Below are 18,995 nucleotides of genomic sequence, written 5' to 3' on the forward strand. Positions count from 1 at the left end.
CCCACCATGTGCTGGGCATGGAAACAGCATTGGGTTCATTCTGACGGCAGGGATAACTACGGCTGCTTCAGCGACACAGCATGACCATGAGCTGAGCCCTCGCTGTCAGCTGTCTGCCTGGACCCTCAGGCCACTCAGAGAAGTCAAGAAGCGTAGGGAGGATGCATTTCACTTAGCTTGACTTGTCTTAAAACTGCAAGTCTAGACAAAGTTACTCACATAGATTTTTTTTTTCCTGGATGAATCATCGCCTACCTATTTTAGGAGAAGATGAATCACCTTCTGAAAGCATCTGCCTGCTGGATGCCTCGTTTTTAGGTATCTCAAATCCGTCCTGTGCAGAAATGCACAGCCATCTCTAATTAATATGTAATAAACTCTCTAAGTTTATCCAAGGCTAATAACACATTTTATCTAGGATTTTCTGATGGAAATTATAAAAACACTGAATTCTCAGCTTATGTAATCTCAACAATTTCTCCTGACAGAAACAAACAAAAGAGCCATTACACTTCTCAACAGAAAAATGCTTGAAGAAACTATTATTTTGTCAGGCAGAATACACAATTGAAATAAAATCTCTCAGCTCAAATGGTATGAAAAAGAATACAAACACATACTTGAACTCAGCAGCAAGCATGCCTTTTGTTGTAGCTCTAGCCTTTTAGATGTGTTTTAGGAGAGAATGAATTTACATTTGTGTTGTTTCTCCAGCCATCTGCTCCATGGGCTCCTTGAATATGTGTTATTGGGGGACACAGTGACAACACAGGGCTCCTGGGTCAACTCTTTACAGAATCACAGGATCAACCAGGTTGGAAGAGATCTCGATGATCATCCACTCCAACCTATCCCCCAGCCCTATCCAGTCAACTTGACCATGGCACTAAGTGCCTCATACAGTCTTTTCTTGTTTAATTCTACAGCTGGACACAAACCTCTGCTGCTGGCAAAACCCTGTGCTTGTTCTCACTCTACTTTTGCCATCCAGTCCCAATGAAGATGGTGGCACTCAATGCAGATCTAGCTGTAGAAATTAATTGGTTTAGGACAACAGAGATGACAGAGAGTTTCCCCTCTTGGGAGAACTCCCCAGTGAATTTCCATCAGAGCCAAATCCCTTCCAAGCCACCAGCTCAAAAAAACCCAAACAAACAAAACACATTGAGTTTAAGGGAAAAAAATGTAATTCTGCGAGGTTTATGTAGCCTCCACTTTCGACTCTAAGGCTGCACTGGCGTTGAGTTCTCAGTTTTTTACAGCCAAGAAAGTTCTCTGCAACCAGCTCCAGCAGGAGAGGACTTAAGAACATCAGTCAGAGTGAGACTCACCCCTGTAAGGCTTGGCAATGTACGTGACACCCCAAAGGCCTCTTAAACTTAAGAGGCCGATCTAAACAGAACCAGAGACAGATAAAAGCATTTTCACTCCTACAGTGACAAATGCCTTAGAGATATTCAAAAGGTACCTAAACCAGCAAGTCAACACATAGTGTCTCAAATTCTAACTAAGAAGTCTCTATTTCATGACTGATTTCACTCCTACCGGTAATCCCCAGGGTAAAAATTTCTCCCTGTTTCACACTAAACTGCTACTAACAGGTTTTAGAGAGGTTCTACACAGCTTGGGGATTTTTCTTCAGTGTTTGAAAGCCTACATGATGAAAAACACAGCGACAAAAACTGAAAGCCTGGGCATTCTGCACCATAAGTTATTTCTTTGCCAGGGTTTTAGGGTTAGAGATTGGGAAATTATAACCTTCTGCTCATAAAGTTGCAGGGTTTCAGCATGCTCTGACTACTGCACCATTAAATGCTTTCATCTGGTGGGCAGTAGGAACAAAGGTGGTGTGGCTCTTTTTCTTAAATCTCTTTTAACACCTCTCAGCGGAATTGGACTTGGAAGATGCACAGAGATCACAGAAGGACTTCTCCTCTAGTCTCAAAGCTCTTCCCTGCTCTTAGTTGCAAAGCAAAGCTTCTTGGCCAGAAAGTTGAGGGAGGCAATTCTCCCACTCTGCTCCACTCTGCTGAGAACCCATCTAGAGTACTGCATCCAGTTCTGGAGCCTCTATTACAAGAAAGCTACGGACATGCTGGGCTGAAGCTCCTCTCCTACAAAGACAGACTGAGAGAGTTGGGGCTGTTCAGTCTGGAGAAGAGAAGGCTCTGAAGAGACCTTATTGTGCCTTTCCAGTATCTGAATGGGGACTACAGGAAGGCTGGAGAGGGACTTTTTAAGGTGTCAGGTAGTGACAGGACTAGAGGGAATAGACCAAAACTACAAGTGAGTAGATTCAGACTGGATGTTAGGAAGAAGTTCTTCGCCATGAGGGTGGTGAGACACTGGAACAGGTTGCCCAGGAAGGTGGTGAAAGCCCCATCCCTGGAAGTTTTCAAAGCCAGGTTGGATGTGACTCTGAGCAACCTGATCTAGTGTCCATGCTCATGGCAGGGGAGTTGGAATTGGATGATCCTTGAGATCCCTTCCAGCCCTGACAGTCCTGATTCTATTAATGTTATCTGGTGCAATGGTAATATTCTCAAACCTAACAGCATAGTGGTAGAAAAAAAGATTAAATCCCTGGGATCCTGGGGTGCATTAAGAAGAGTGTGTCCAGCAGATCAAGGGAGGTTCTCCTCCACCTCTACTCTGCCCTGGTGAGACACCCCATCTTCAGTACTGTGCTCAGTTTTGGGCTCCCCAGTTTACGAGGGGCAGGGATCTGCTGGAAAGGGTCCAGCAGAGGGCTGTGAGGATTAGGGGACTAGAGCACTGCCTTATTAGAAGAGGCTGAGGGACCTGGGGCTGCTTAGTCTGGAGAAGAGAAGACTGAAAGAGGATTTAGTAAATGCTTGTAAATATCTGAGGACTGGGTGTCAGGAGCAGGGGACAGACTCTTCTCACTTGCTCCCTGTGATAGAACAAAGAGCAACGGACATAAGCTGCAGCACAGGAGGTTCCACCTCAACACAAGGGGGAACTTCTTTACTGTAAGGGTCACAGAGCACTGGGACAGGCTCCCCAGAGCAGTTGTGGAATCTCCTTCTCTGGAAACTTTCAAGGCCTGTCTGGATGCGTTCCTTTGTGATCTGAGCTAGATTGTAGCTGCTCTGGTAGGGGTTGAAGATGATGATGTCTTTGGGTCCCTTCCAATTCCTAACATCCTGTGATCTGCCCCAATTGACCTATATGGACAAGAGCATCAAATGATTCCATTGCTGATAATATTAATGGAACAACTCCCTCCAAAGGTGTATGAGAAGAGCCAGTGGTTATGGGTGAGCCTAAACAGAGCTGTACTTCCTTCCACCAGCCTCTAACCTTATAATATCTTCTCTATATAAACAGCTGACAAAAATACAGAGGCTCTTGAATCCCCCTCTACTTAAGCACTGAAATCTAGGAAAGAGATTATATTACATTTTACCTCACAATGAGCTAATTCCTTCTCAGCATGTCCATTCCAACACCAGGGTTGTGAACTATGCTACGACAGAGAGAGAAACTGGCAGCAAGCACAGTTTACTTTAAAGAAGCGACTTAGCTTAAGAAAAAAACAGCAAAAAGAGAGTTATAAACAAAAAAAAAATATTGTAAAGCAAGTTCTACAAAGATATGCAAATAAAAAGTGGATGGTAAACCTGGAGGCACTGTCCCTATTCTAGGTGTTATTGTTATTTGGGAATAAGTTCTGTACTGGATGGAAGATGGAGAAGGCTGTGGATAAGAAGGAAATAATACACATTTTTGTGGCTACAAACACTAAACCAAGAAAACTAAACCGTCTGGCTTTATACTGCTAAAACACAGAGTTGTGGAAACGCTGCTAAAGTTCTGTCGGTACAGACTATGGTACTAATCTTGTCTCCCTTCCTTTTTTTTCTCCTTTTTCATTCTCTCCCTCCTTCCCATCAACATTGTTTCTTTCTATCTTAGAGCAAGGTCAGTTAGCAAGGAAATCCTAATGCAATTGTGATACTTTCCTATCATCCTTCATTATTCTCTAAGGTTACAAAACCATAATGAATGATATAATTATTGCTACACAGATTAGACCTCAATAGCTTAATTTTCCTCTTTTGTTTATTTTTCTAAAACCCAAACATTTCTTTTTTTTCCCCCAACACACCACACAGAGAGCAGAAGAACATCTACAACTGATCTCTGGACAATCTCTTTTTGTTTTCACTTCTTTTAGGCTGTGGCACCTGGTGAAATCACCTTCACAGTGTAGGGTGCTCACTGGGTGCACCAGTGGGGCAGCCCACTTTTCTGTGCCCCATTGGCACTGTCCCCTCAGGTGGGACACTGGCTGTTGAGATGGACAGCTGCTTCCTGAAGGTCCTTGAGAGGGATTGCATCCTGCTGTCTCATACCCACTGGGAGAATGGGAACTACATTTTTGCTGCCAGCAATGTGCTGCTGCACTCAGCAAGAGGGTGGTGATGTCCCCACCCCAGGATGTAGACAGATGTGGGATTATCACATTTCTCTGAGGTATTTGGCAAATAACTCAGGCCTAAATAACACAGACCTTAGTGTGAGCTGAGGGTGGAGAGGATTTTGAAACTCAGTGCGAGGCTTGGAAAAAGAAACTCCTAACATCTCCCCTCCGTTTGTCTCCTGCATAAAGCTGCATAAAGCCATACCAAGGTTGGTGAGATAAAGGAGAGATACAGATACTGCGTCTACCACTTCCCCCTTGGCACTGTGGTACTGCTTCCATACTCATTTCCATCTGTGCAAACTGCATGTAAAACAACTTAACCCCTTGCCAGCCAGCCATTGAACCATGGGATTCGAATTGTTCTTGGTTCCTGGGCCTTCTTAAGTACATAAAAGCTGTCTCTGCACTTCAGGAGGCAGCTGAATCACAGTCTTTGTGTGCTGGATGCAGGGGAGATGGAGCCTGGCTGTGGGCATGTGCCAGCCCTGCTGGGTAAGAGCTGGCATTGTCTGCCTAATGAAGCAACGACATTTCTTCCAAGCTCATTGAGTAAAGTCATGGAATTAACCAGGTTGGAAAAGACTGCTGAGATCATCAAGTCCAACCTATTAACAAACACCTAATTAACTAAACCATGGCACTAAGTGCCTCATCCAATCTCCTTTTAAACTCCTCCAGGAATGATGACCCTACCACCTCCCCAGGCAGCCCATTCCCATGCCCATCAGTCTTTCTGTGAAAAACTTCTTCCTAACATTGAACCTTAACCTACCCTGGTGCAGCTTGTGTCCTCTGTTCTGTCACTGGTTGCCTGGCAGAAGAGACCAACCCCCACCTGGCTACAACCTCCCTTCAGGAAGTTGTAGACAGCAATGAGGTCTCCCATAAGCCTCCTCTTCTCCAGGCTGAACAAATCCAGCTCCCTCAGCTGCTCTTCATTGGGCTGTGCTTTAGCCCCCTTACCAGTTTGGGTGCCCCTCTCTAGACACGTTCAAGCACCTCAATGTCATAAGCAAGCTGTACATAGTAACACAAACAAATCTAATTTTCCTAAAAGTCAGTCTACAATCAAAATACACAACAGAAAAAAACCGGGATTTCCTAGCCTGGGCAAAAAGCAGAGAGAGCAAAAAGTAGAGAGGGGAAAACTTTCAGAGCATCCTTGGAAGGCTGAGTTTTAGATATCCTCAGCTGCATTACCCAGCATCTAAGTAGAGGCACCACAGTGGGTGTGAAGGATGCTCACCAAGAGATGCTGAAGTGGGACACACTGAGTGTGGAGTGGAATGCAGCAGCTCTACATTGTCTTGTTTCCACCAGATGCATGTATCTCCCTGTAACAATACTGAGCAGCACCAAGCACACAAGACACAGTGACACAGAAGCAGAGGCAGCGTACAACGCAGACGTTATTCCAGCATACATCCAGAGAGGGGAAGAAAATAACTTGCAATCAGCTATGTGAAAATGTCTTTCAGCAGAGTTTTTCCATCTACACTGAAACACATAAAGCTATGTATTTACAGTTAGCACACTGGGGAGCTAATCTGTGCTCCCAAAGTACGTTTAGACAAGATCTGGAATTTTCCTCTGCAAGTAGCACAACATCTAAATATTTAAATGGTTTGAAGGCCAAACAATTAACAACAAGTCATTAACAACCATATTTCTCTCAGTTGCTGGTACTATTCACTGAGGAGAGCTGTAAAACAGGGCCCAAGTAAATCCCAAACTATTCCTTAAAACTGAACATAATAACTGCCAAACAGCTACATGGAGAGGATATAAGCGACCTATGCATACCTGCCTCAGAAAATCTATCAAAAGGCAAGGCTTTAGAGAGCACACTTTTTTTTTCTAGTACTGTTCACCAAACACTTCACAGAATCACAGAAACATTCAGGTTGGAAAAGACTTTCAGGATCACCAAGTCCAACTGGTATCCCTACTCTACAAGGTGCACCCTAAACCATATCCCCAAGCACCACACCCAAACAAGTTCTAAGCACATCCAGGGTTGGTGACTCCACCAAGAGTGGTCACTCTTTCCATGAAAAAATGTCTCCTAATATTCAGTCTAAACCTACCAAGTCACAGTTTGAGGTCATTCCCTCTTGTTCTGTCACTTTTCACCTGTAAGAAGTGACCAGCACCAACCTCTCCACAAAGTCCTTTCAGGTAGCTGTAGACAGCAATGAGGTCTCCCCTCAGCTCCCTCTTTTTCACACTAACCAGCCCCAGCTTCTTCAGTCATTCCTCATAAGATTTATTCTCCAGGCCCTTCCCCAGCTTTGTTACTCTCCTCTGCACTATCTCCAGCACCTCCACATCCCTCTTGTGTTGAGATGCCCAAAACTGAACACAATACTCGAGGTGTGGGCTCACCAGAGCCGAGTATAAGGGGAAGATCACCTCCCTACTGCTGCTGGACACAGCATTTCGAATCCAAGCCAGGATGCCATTGGCTTTCTTTGCCACCTGGGCACACTGCTTGCTCATATTCAACTCCTTGTCAATTACAAACCCCAAGTCTCTTTCTGCCAGACAGCTTTCCAGCCACACTGCCCCAAGCCTGTAGCATTGCTTGAAGTTGTTGTGGCAGGACCTGGCATTTAGCCTTGTTGAGGCTCATCCCATTAACTTGGATCCAATCTATCCAAGTCCCTCTGTAGAGCCTCCCTACTTCTCTGGATAAATTGTTATGCAAATCAATGCCTGATGGAATCACAGTGTTACAGAACATTTGGATTTGGAAGTGACTTCTAAGATCATTCAGCGAAACTCCCCTGCCAAAGCAGGATCACTTAGGGCAGGCCATGCAGAAACACATCCAGGTGTGTTTTGAAAGTTTCCAGAGGAGATTCCACAACCTCTCTGGGCAGCCTGTTCCAGTGCTCCAGCACTCTCACAATAAAGAAGTGCTGAGGTGGAACCTCCTGTGTTCTACCTTGCTCCATGTCCTCCTGCTGGGCACCACCAAAAAGAGTCACCTTCATCTTGATGCCCACCTCTCAGATATTTATAGACGTTGATAAGATCCCCTCTCAGCCTTCTCCTCTCAAGACTAAACAGCCTCAGGTCTCTCAGCTTCTCCTCATAAAGCAGATGTTACATTCCCTTAATCCTCCTCATAGCCCAATCCTCACTGAGCAGTGGAGAGGCTTCATTTCACCAGGCTTTCTCACTTATCTCCAACATCTGTGATTCCTGAAGGCTGGACTGAGCAATAACGACTGAAGCAAAGAAAACATTCAGTAACTGCCTTCTCTGCATCCTCTGTTACCAGGGCTCCCACTTCGTTCCACAGTGGATCCACATTTTCCCTGTTCTTACTTTTGCCACTGATCTGTTTGAAGAACCCTTTCTTGTCCTTGCTTCCTTTGCCAGATTTAGTTCTATGAGGCCTTTGGTCTTTCTTGTTGCATTCCTACATATCTTGACAACAATCCTATAATTCTCCCATGTCCCTTTTCCCACACATTGTGAACTTCTTTCTTTCACAGAAATGCACGTAGGAGCTTGGAGGAAGTTTGGACTAATTGGAAGAATTTGTACTAATTAAGGAGGATTTTGGACTGATTAAATAGTCTTATGTCAGCAACAGACTCATGGAAGAGCCTTACATGGGTACTCAGAATTTCAGCACTGAGTTCTGCCTGCTCAACTGATGCCGTGCCCTGCTGACAGTTCCTGCTCGCTGGCTCCTTCACGAGCCCCACACTTCATGAGTAATGACCCACCAGGCTGATTAGAAAGTCAATAATGTTTCACGGCGAAAGGCTGCTGTCCTTCTCAGCGTGGGAGGGAAGTGGGTGCAGGGGACAAGGGAAAGAAAGAGGCAGAGCACTACAGACGTCTTGCCAGGGCAACGTCACAGTGTTCCCGCTGCATCCCAGCAAAGAAGAACACAAGTGTGAGCCCAAACAGGGTTTGTGTGCACTCAAAGAACTTGTTTTTAAATACAAAGAGGATTTCAGCTGCTGTGAGACAGATGGAAGGCACTTCTGGCCAAGCTGAAATGTCTGGTACTGCCTGCATTCAGATGCATGCGTGGGGCAAGAACAAAATACACTACTGTGCAATGTCAGTTGTCTGGTTAAAAAATTAATTCAGCACAGAGCTATCCAAACCACAGGAAAACAAGGTGGGGTGGATAGCTTACCCTGCCACTCTGCTCTTTCCTTTCTCCTAGCAGAAAGAGAGCTGCTCGCACTGCAGAGCATGAGCCCAGGCAGCTCAAAGAAAGGCAAGGGGCAGCAAGTGTCAGAAGGCAGCAAGAATCATATGAAACTTCTGTTAAAGAGCAATGGAAAGAGAAGAGGGAACAGCTACAAACAAGAAGCTCTTCCCTTCAGCAGAGCACTGCTCACCTCCGCTAGCTGCCAGCAGCAGCTTCAGTCTATGGGCTGGGGGAGGCACCTCTAGTCAGCAACTACTGCTCATTCTCCTTCTTCCCTGCTCTTTCCAAGGCAGCAAGCTGCTTCTGCAGGACTTTCACAGTAGCATGGAAATAGGTGAGCCAAAAGGGAGACTCACTTTCAGAATGTTTAAGAAGCTCTTTAGTAGACCAGGGAGTTCATCCTACTAGAACGAGTGCATCACTTACATACCTGATTTGCTAAACTCTTAAATCGGGCAAGTGTTTTACTATTGAGATCTGCAGGCCTCCATAGGTCATTTTACCTTCCAGTACTCTATGCCTGTTAAAAAAGTTTTCTCCCAGCTCCATTCTGTATGGCACAAATGTCAATCCACATCAAATCTGCAGGAATTCTACACATGTGAATCCAACTTTAAGCAAGCAAGAAAGGAAAAAATAAAAAAAGGAGGGGGCTCAGATTTTTATTACTTCATGTTCCTACATATAGAACAGTGTCTGGATTCAGTTAGAGTTGCATTTACTCCCACACAGCTGCTTTCTCATTGTTAAAGTTACCTTTTCCTGGGAGATTTACAAAACCACACCCCAAAAATGTGTGTGTGTGTATATATATATATATATATATCCTTCATCTTTAGGTCTGTGGAGGTGCAAATCAAAAAGCCTCTGGCATTCCTATACCATGAAATGATTTATGCTTTGAAGATGTTTAAAACTTGGTTTTCTAACACAAACACTGCCATTTGACCACTGAGTTTCTAACAGCAGTACCTTTCCCCTGTGTAGGTGTATAGCTTTTGTTCTTAACACACAACCTGTCTATGAGAGGTGTTTTGCTGAGTGTTTCACCATGCTCCTGCAGCCACTACAACCAGCATGGCTATTACTGACATGAAATAAAAAACATGGGCCATTTTAGATCGCCCTATTAGCTAGTTGAGGCCAGTTAATGCAATTGGGGTTTGGAGCTTTAATTGTGTTCAGTGCTCAAATGAGTCCACAGAAGGGCACCAAGGCTGGTGAGAGGGCTGGAGCACAGATCTATGAGGAGCAGCTGAGGGAATTGGGGTTGTTTAGCCCAGAGAACAGGAGGCTCAGGGGAGACCTCATTGCTGTCTACAACTACCTGAAAGGAGGTTGTGGAGAGCTTGGTGCTGGTCTCTTCTCAGAGGGCTCCTCAATTCAAGAGAGATACTGGAACATGTTCAGAGAAGTGCGCTGAAGCTGGTGAGGAGAGGCTGAGGGAGCTGGGGTTGTTTAGGCTGGACAAGAGGAGGCTCAGGGGAGACCTTATTGCTGTCTACAACTACCTGAAAGGAGGTTGTAGCCAGATGGGGGTTGGTCTCTTCTGCCAGGCAACCAGCAACAGAACAAGAAGACACAGTCTCAAACTGCACCAGGGCAGGCTTAGGCTGAATCTTAGGAAGAAGTTCTTCACAGAAAGAGTGATTGGCATTGGAATGAGCTGCCCAGGGAGGTGGTGGAGTCATCATCTCTGGAAGTGTTTGAAAAGAGACTGGATGAGGCATTTGGTGCCATGGTTTAGTTTATTAGATAATGTTGAATGATAGGTTGGACTAAATGATCTTGAAGGTCTTTTCCAACCTGACTAATTCTGTGATTCTGCATTGTAAGTTAAGGGAAATTAAGAGTTAATTGGTATAACCATAAAGAAAGTCCTCCAAAAAGACTAGAAAGTCTTGGAAGAGGACAGAGGACATTGTAATTGTTTATTCAATTCTATTTTCCTGTATCTCCCTGTATAAGGGAGCTCACAGCCAATTCTCACACTCTCCCTTCTCTCTGCTCCTGAAGTGCATGGCCATTATCTCTTGGTCTGTGGGGGAGAGCAGCCGCCATCTGGCCTTGGCTGGAAAGCTAATTTTTGCTACACCACTGGTTTGGGGACAGGCAGTGAGCTCTGGTCAAGATCTGCTTTGTCCAGCCTAGGGGAGCATTGAGGCCTAGGAGAACCAGGCCTAGTGGGAGAGCAGTTCAGCCTGCTCCTGGGCCTGCTAAGGCTGAGTGGGGGGAAGGTTTTGGAAGGGTCTGAAAGGTTTTGGCTTTGAAGGCCCAGGTGGAGAACTGGGCCAAGGCAGATTGATTTGTGTATATATTTCCTTCATGCTTCTATATAATTTGTAATTGTGTGGTTACTTTTGTAAAGTAGTATTTTCCATTTAATTTCCAATTCTGAGTGAGTGTTTTTTATATTACTCCTTCAGGGTGAAGTACCTTTCTGTCCTTTTGCTCCGAGCTAGCCTGTGGTTCAAACCTATGACAAACCGACTCCAAGGCAGACACTGGTTGTGCTTTCCATACAGGAAAAGACAAGCCAAATTCCAGAAGCAGTCATTTCCCTACAAGATAGTTTACAATTACTTGATGTATGGATGAGCATGATTTAGAAGAAACAAACTGGTGCAGCAATAAAGATGAGCATGGTAGGGATAAAGATTAAGACAATGGGAGGTGTAGCCTAGCTGAACTATCTCCTAAGAATCCCATAAGTGAGTTAACATTGCTGAGCCTGAAATGCTGCTGGCAGACAAGGGTGCAGGCTGCAAGACCTTTGCCCAAGCCAATGTGCTGACTGCCCTAGGAATCACAGAATCACAGAAACATACTGGTTGGAAAAGACCCTCAGGATTACCAAGTCCAACTGGTATCCCTACTCTACAAGGTGCACCCTAAACCATATCCCCAAGCACCACACCCAAACAACTTTTAAACACATCCAAGTCTGGGGACTCCACCACATCCCTGGGCAGCACATTCCAATGCCTGACCACTCTTGCTGGGAAAAAAATGTTTCCTTAATATCTAGTCTAAACCTACCATGCCACACCTTGAGGCCATTTCTTCTTGTTCTATCACTCTTTCCCTGTGAGAAGAGACCAGCACCAACCTCTCCACAACATCCTTTTCAGGTAGCTATAGACAGCAATGAGGTCTCCCCTCAGCTCCCTCTTTTTCACACTAACCAGCCCCAGCTCCTTCAGTGCTCCTCAAAAGATTTATTCTCCAAGCCCTTCCCCAACTTCGTTGCCCTCCTCTGCACTCTCTGCAGCACCTCCACATCCCTCTTGTATTGAGGTGCCCAAAACTGAACACAATACTCGAGGTGTGGGCTCACCAGAGCCAAGTACAAGGGAAGATGACAGCCTCAATGGCAATGTATGCATTATCCTGCCAAGCATACAGTGGCAGTCCTATCTGAGACCTGTAAGTAAGGAAAAGCAGTATATTCCTCAGCTTGTAAATCAATTTAATTCCTGGAGTGCACTTACAGAGTAACGCCTGAGGCTTATGAAGGCAAAATGGAGATAGAGATTAGTTTCTAGGGAGGCAAACCAGCTGTTTCATGTCCTTATAGGGGGAGGGTGGAAAAGAGTTGATTATGGTCTGCACCATCAATATAAAATTAGAATATTTTCCCCTTACTTTCTCACACTATTTAAAATATATATACCTAAATAAATTCCAGAAATTAGCAACTTCACAGAAATGCATTAAGTCCAAATACTATGGTATACCTCAGAGGCACAACCTGAAACACAAACAGCAGCCTTATAGACTCATAGAGTTGTCAGGGCCGGAGGGGGCCTCAAGGATCACCCAGTTCGACTCCCCCTGCCACAGACAGGGACACTTTGCACTAGATCAGGTTGCTCAGAGCCCCATCCAGCCTGGCCTCACAGACCTCCACCCCTCTCCTAAAGAGCATCAAAAGAATACCAACTTTCCCTGATGAAGAAACAGATTAAAAGGTAAACTACAGATTTAATTTCAGTAGTAGTACACCCAAGTCACCCTCTAAATAAGCTGATATCACTGAATTAGGCATGAATAGAGAATGTCAACCTCAAGAAAATTTTACGCCTTAAGAAAAGGAAAGAGTCAATGAGTGTCCCTTCTTCAGACATGAGTCTATATCAACCCTCTTAAAATGAAGATGGTTAGGGGCTTGATAGCAAACAAATTTAATTTAATAAATATGTAAAGGTTTTCATTTCACTTAAGGGGCAGAGTTGCCCCCAAAACTGAGATCCAAATGCTCCTAAATTTGTATCTAGACATTGTGACTAGCTTGTGTACTTTTAATAAGTTATATCTTATCACACTGAGCTCAGATGCAAGCTCTTCTCTAGATCCCAAGCCTCCATTTCTATAGGAAAGCCCCTTCCAAAATCTTACAGTAAGTGTTAGGTGTTTCTGGTTTGGCATCCTCATCCCTGCCTCCCAATGAACAGTAGTTGGCACAGTCCTGAATCAGAAGATCGCATCTCTAGCTCAGCTTCAATCAGTCAGGTAAGGCACAATGCAGCTGGTCACTTAGAGCACATAATTATAGCATCCCTGAGCTGCTCAGAGGATGCTAGCACTGACAAAGTGGAGAAGGCTAAAAGCATCCTATTAAAATGTCATAAAACATTCATTTTGCATGATTAGAGAAACCAGTAATTAGCTTTTTTCTTTTAGTGCTTGATTTTTTATTCCACTTGCTCTGATCCAGCTTCTTACTATGGCAATTATTGCCAGGAAAGCTGAATTTGGCATTCTTTTCATGTCCACTTTAAAGCCTTCTCTGTAATCTGTCAGCTAGGCAGGTCTCATATGCACCATTTGAAAATAAATAGGAGAGCTTTACCCCCATAGCCAAATTATAGCCATAGTAAACTTCAGTTGCTAAACACTGAACTGTAGGAATATGGCCATAATCTCTTAAACAAATGACATCAAACTGTTTGTTCTCTGTTTGCCTAGACTTAACTTACCAAGGATGAAGCTTTGTGTAAAGGAACTGAACCCAGAAGTGCACGGTAAGCTGAATTAAGGAAAGGAGGGGAAAAGTAGAGCCATATCTAAACTTCCCAAGGATAATAGGATGTTGATTAAGTTGTTAGAAAATTAAATAAACAACTGTTGGGGTTTTTTCCCCCCTTTTAAATCGTCCTTTGAATGCCTGAGTCTTTCATCAGCCCTAGCTGTCTCTGAAAGTAAGGAGGAGAAAGAGGCCACTGTTAGAAGGGATAAGGAGTTTAGGAGGCAATGCTCTGCCAAAGCTTTCTGAGTGAAACTGGGCAAGTCACTGAAGCCTGGAGCATTTTGACATCTCATTTTCATCAAACTAATTGAGTTGTTGTAGGACTAAATAGAAACAAAGCCTGAGACTTCTGCAGGAGGACAAACTAAAGTCTGCCTTAATGGGTAAAGCAAGCAGCACACTGCTCTAGCAGAGAACAGTGTGCACCTATGATGCACTGGCCTCTTGGAAAGCAAACACCAGCACCATCCTGTTAGAAGCATAGCTCAGGAAGCACTAAGAAACAATTAATTGCATGGCTCTGCCTGTGCACTGTTGCTTGCAAGTGATATCAAGAGAAAAAGACAAAAGCCATCAGGTGTCTTCTGACCTTCAGAGGGCTGTATGATATTTGATGCATACTGGGGAACCAACAATCTGAGGATTTGTGGTCATCTATCTTTACCCCACCTTTGAAGGTTTTTCATCTGGTCATCACTTCTTTCTGGCTTTAGGAGAGCTATCCCAGCTGACATTCCGCAAACAGTTTGCCACCTTTCACTTTCCTCAGGAGATGGATGCAAATCAAAAGCTGTTAACCCACAGAAGAAAGATTTCTTTGGTGCTTAAGCTACTTTTTCTTTTCACGTACTTTCTGTCCCATCAAGCTCTTGCTGCCAGTCCTTATTACACCAGCCCTGCTTTTCACAAGTCAGTCCTGCTGGTCACCCATGAGCTGCACTGCCTGCATGCCACTGGAGCCATGAAGCCATGTTAGTGTGGCACCTTTCCCCAGCCACTGTCACCAGCCTCACAAGTACATTATCTTGGGGACAGCCTCATGCTCATCCACATAGAATCACAAAATCATAAACTGCTTGGGTTGGAAAAGACCTCTAAGATCACTGAGTCCAACCATCAGGACCTCTGATCCAGGCTGGAAAGGACTTCTGAAATCATCAAGTCCAGATAGATTTTGAACTGGAACTGGCTTACCTTTCAAGCTGCCCTTGGTGGGTAAGCAGGGCAAGTGCAGGATTGTGTGCATCCCCCAACTGTGACCCATGAACACTTAGAAAAACCACAGGCATCTTTCCTCATACATGCAGCACAAAGGAATTCCAAACAGTAAGTTCAGCCTGGAGAAGAGAAGGCTCCAGAGATACCTTAGAGTAAGCAGCCTTCCAGCATCTGATGGAGGCCTACAGATTAGCTAGAGAGGGACTTTTAACAAAGGCCTGTAGTGACAGGATAAGAAGTAATGGCTTCAAGCTGGGAGAAGCTGGGTTTAGACTGGATGTTAGGAAGAAATTCTTCCCCATCAGAGTGGTGAGGCACTGGAACAGGTTGCCCAGAGAAGCTGTGGAGGCTCCAACTCTGGAAGTGTTCAAAGCTAAGTTAGACAGGGCAGACTGGTGCAGTAGAAGGTGTTCCTGCCCATGGCAGGGGCGTCGGAAGTAGATGATCTTTAAGGTCCCTCCCAATTCAAACGTCAAACTAGCCCTCCTCCACTGACCTGCTTTTATCATTTCCTGAACCTCTGCAGAGCATCCTGACAAAAAACATCCATTTTCCAACTATATCAAAGTCTTACAGAAATTCCATAGCATTTTTTGGCTCATTAATAACTTCAGAGAAGTCACCATATTTTTCCTTTATGGTTTACAAGTTGGTTTGTCACCTCATTTTCAATAACTAGCTAAACAGAGATACTCTTATTTCCCTAAAACAACTCTTCAGGTATTTCAAGTTCCAGTCACCTTTCTGGTGCCACATAAATTCCTGATTAAAACAAACAAACAAACAAGTAACTACTAAATGCTCTTCTTCGTTGTGTTAATAAGAAACCTCAGTATGTCTGCACGTTGCCACAGTGCTCTTTACTACTACAGAAACTTAGGGGAGTGCTTACATTAGCTTCATTTACTCACAAAAGGACTTGGCCAGCATTTGAGAAGAAAAACATGAAAATCAATACCAAGAAACATAAACACAAACAGGGAAGATATTAAATTAAGCCACATTTGAAAAGTTCCTACTCCGGCGAGTACATGATGTGCCGCCAAAAACCTATTTTTATACTACAGAAAGTATGTAAGTGAGCACATCTGCAGGAAGCTTCTGTGGGAACATATACTGGGGATCTTCTTCAGGCAACATCCACAGGTGGGCTCATACTCACAGCACTGTAAGACTCCTTTGCCTCCTGCACACAGCTATGGAAAACTGCTTCGGCCTGACTTTCCAGCATTTTCTCTATTCATACAGCTGGGGATCTTCCCATTGCCTCCCTGGTTTTGCTGACACGGACTGCGATTTCCAGCACATCATTTCCTCTCCTGCCATTTCTCTGTAGCATGCAGGCAAAAGTATTTCTTTTTGCCAAACAGAATTTTGAGCCTGCTGAACGCATCTGAGGAAAGCCCCTGCTTCGTTCTCCAACAGCTCCTCTCCTTTTGGGAGCTCCCGGCCCTCCCATACACAAACTGGCATGCCAGATTGACACAAAGGGCCCTGATGTTGCAAACAGCTTCCTGGCAGCTGAAAATACTCCAGTGATTGCAACTCAATGCCCAGGGGATGCCCAGCAACGCCTGACGGATGCCACCTCCTGCCTTTAGATACAACATCAGTTGCATTCTTTGTTTCCCTTATTGAGTGGCAAGGTAATGTTGGACCTCATAGGAGAAACTCGTGTGACAAATGATACAACATCCTGAGATGCCCAGATCCTTCCCCTAGGACGAGTCTGAGTCTCTGTAGTTTTCTTAGGGGAACCTGGGACCCTTCAAACTACAACAACCTGAAGAGCAAAACTTTGACAGTTGATGAAAAACATCCATTTTTAGCCACTCTTCTCTTCAGCCTGCAGCTTTGTAAACGCTTTCAATAGGCTGTGATTCTTTTTTTGTGCAATTAGAAATATTTTAACATATGACATCAGTACAACAACAATATGTTTTCATTGTGTTTAGATCTCTTTAATTAGGATGGGGCCCGAGTTCTCCTTGCTGTCTTTGGTGCTTAGATTTGGCAACCAAATTTGTTTTGTCTCAACTCCCTGCTCTTTCTTCCAGTGCAGAAGGAGGACTCCTTTTTTATTTATTGTTCTTGATAATTGGCTTCATTTTCAGTCAGGACTGATCTGATCATCATGGAAAAAGAAATAAAACACATTTAAAAAAAAAACATTAAGGGATATTTATCTCCAAGTTAGAAGGGTAGTGAAAATAACCAGAAGGATGAGATAAGTGGTCTTTCTAATCTAAAGGATAAAATCCCCACTTAAGCATCTACAGACGATGATACTGCTTTCAAACACCACTATTTATGTCCTTTTATTTCTGGACTTTGTACTTAATATGGTGGTTAATTTATTGCAAGTAAAAGCATAATTTACAGGATTGCAATAAGCCAGGAGCCCAATCCTGATGTTAAAAAAGTCAATGACCTAGTACCCATTTCCCCCCATCACATGAGCCATAGCTGCATGCTGGGTCACACATGGACAATGTTACCACGCACAGCCCTGAGTACTGACTGGAGCAGGGCCATCCCCTGCCTTCCCCTTGGGTCAGGACTAGAAGAGGGGTCCCATCCAACTCAGGTGCTCCAAAAGCCATCAACATTCTCCCAGTGCCAACTCCCACCACCCTGCAACCATGCTGGGAAACTTGAGGATCATTCACCCTGCAGCTGAAGCCCTCGTGTGCCACTTAGTGATGCAACAAGTGCCAGCAAGGTACTTTCCATTGCTTGTTTGATGTTTCCTGGTAATCACTTAGCTGACAAGCAGGCCCAGAGGCTGGGCAAAGGGGACTGCTTTGCTGGGGCTTAAGTGAACATTCTGTGGTGGGTGTCACTTTCTCTTTTGGGTACATCTGACTTGGTAGATGGGAAATTTCTTTCTTGGGTACGTCTGCCTACCAGAATTAATCTGCCACTTGTGCTTGCTTATTTGCAGTCACCCAAGTTGCACTGCTGCACCACATTATTAGTCAGGGCATTTTATCTAATCAAATGACTAAATTGCTAGAAGATGAGAACAAGCTAGATAAAGATTACAAATTAGTGAAGTGCATGGAGTAAGAACGAGAGTCCCTCTGACAGCCAATACAGCAAGGATAACCAGTTTTTTCCCCCTAAGCAAGCTAATGAGGAATGTTAAGCATGGTTCCATTTGCTCTTGAGAGGGAGAGGCTTTCTTAAGTAGATTTAAATGTATTAACTAACATACCAAGATGCTTTATGAGAAATCCTGGCAATAGAATTACAGAGGCTGACAGCACAGTGCATGTGAAAAATTAAATCAGAACTGGTGTGCTCTCTCTAATCCCATTCATTTCAGCCAGTACAAGAGCAAAATTTATTACAGAAAGAACAGGCACTAAATGAACAAGATGCTTGGAGACTTTCTGGTTCTTTCCTTGATGTCTCTTAGGGGCATAGACAGGAGGTTTTGCCCTGTTACTCAGCCAGCTGGCCAAAGATTGCATTTATCTCCCTGCCTGACTACAGGCGTATCAACTCACAGCCAGATCCAGAAGTGGCAACTTCAATCATCTAAGCAGGATCTCTGTAAGACCCACAGCGAGAATCACAAAGCCCAGCTTGGCAGCATATATGCCTGGAGCCAGGAGAACTGACTGGCTCACCATGATTTCACTTTTCAAAGCTGCCCAACCCAAGCAGGTAGGACCTACTGCCTGTGGAACCAAACCAGTAGAACATGCCCAAGCCATGCACAGGACCTAGCTTCTCCCACGTTAATACCACTGCTCGCTTTTCTCTAGACAAACAGCAGTAGTCATCTCCACGCCAACAGTTAACGCGTAGCTTAAGAGTGGCTTTCTCTACCTTCAGCCTGAAGGCTTTCAAGGTTTCTACCACCGAGGAAAGCAGCCTAACCATCTGAATAAGAGTGGGGAAGAGAGCCCCAATATGGAAAAAAGGAGAGAGCATTTTACAACCACAAATGAACACTGAGAGTGTTACCCCATACAAAATGTCTGGGAAATCAAGGCTAACAGCATGTTCTGTAACAAAAGAATGCCAGTGCTGTGGATATCACAAAAAAAACCCACGTGGTGGGTCTGTCTGAACTAAAAAGAAGGTAAATGTATTGTACTATGCAGTAT

General features: G+C 44.4%; 1 protein-coding gene across 5 annotated transcripts in view; it reads right to left on the reverse strand.

The window, feature by feature from the left end:
- Positions 1-18,995, reverse strand: part of BCL2 (BCL2 apoptosis regulator) — a 127,186-nt gene that overhangs the window by 71,908 nt on the left and 36,283 nt on the right. Inside the window, exon 2 of one of the 5 annotated variants that reach the window (XM_064160860.1) lies at positions 16,833-17,002. The exons of the other annotated variants lie outside the window; for them this stretch is intronic. Within the exon in view, the coding sequence (XP_064016930.1) occupies positions 16,988-17,002 (15 nt within the window). The 3' untranslated portion in view covers positions 16,833-16,987. Of the gene's footprint in view, positions 1-16,832; positions 17,003-18,995 lie in introns of those variants that run through there. 5 annotated transcript variants of the gene reach the window in all.

This window comes from Pogoniulus pusillus, chromosome 21, assembly GCF_015220805.1.
Source record: "Pogoniulus pusillus isolate bPogPus1 chromosome 21, bPogPus1.pri, whole genome shotgun sequence".
Lineage (NCBI taxonomy): Eukaryota > Metazoa > Chordata > Aves > Piciformes > Lybiidae > Pogoniulus > Pogoniulus pusillus.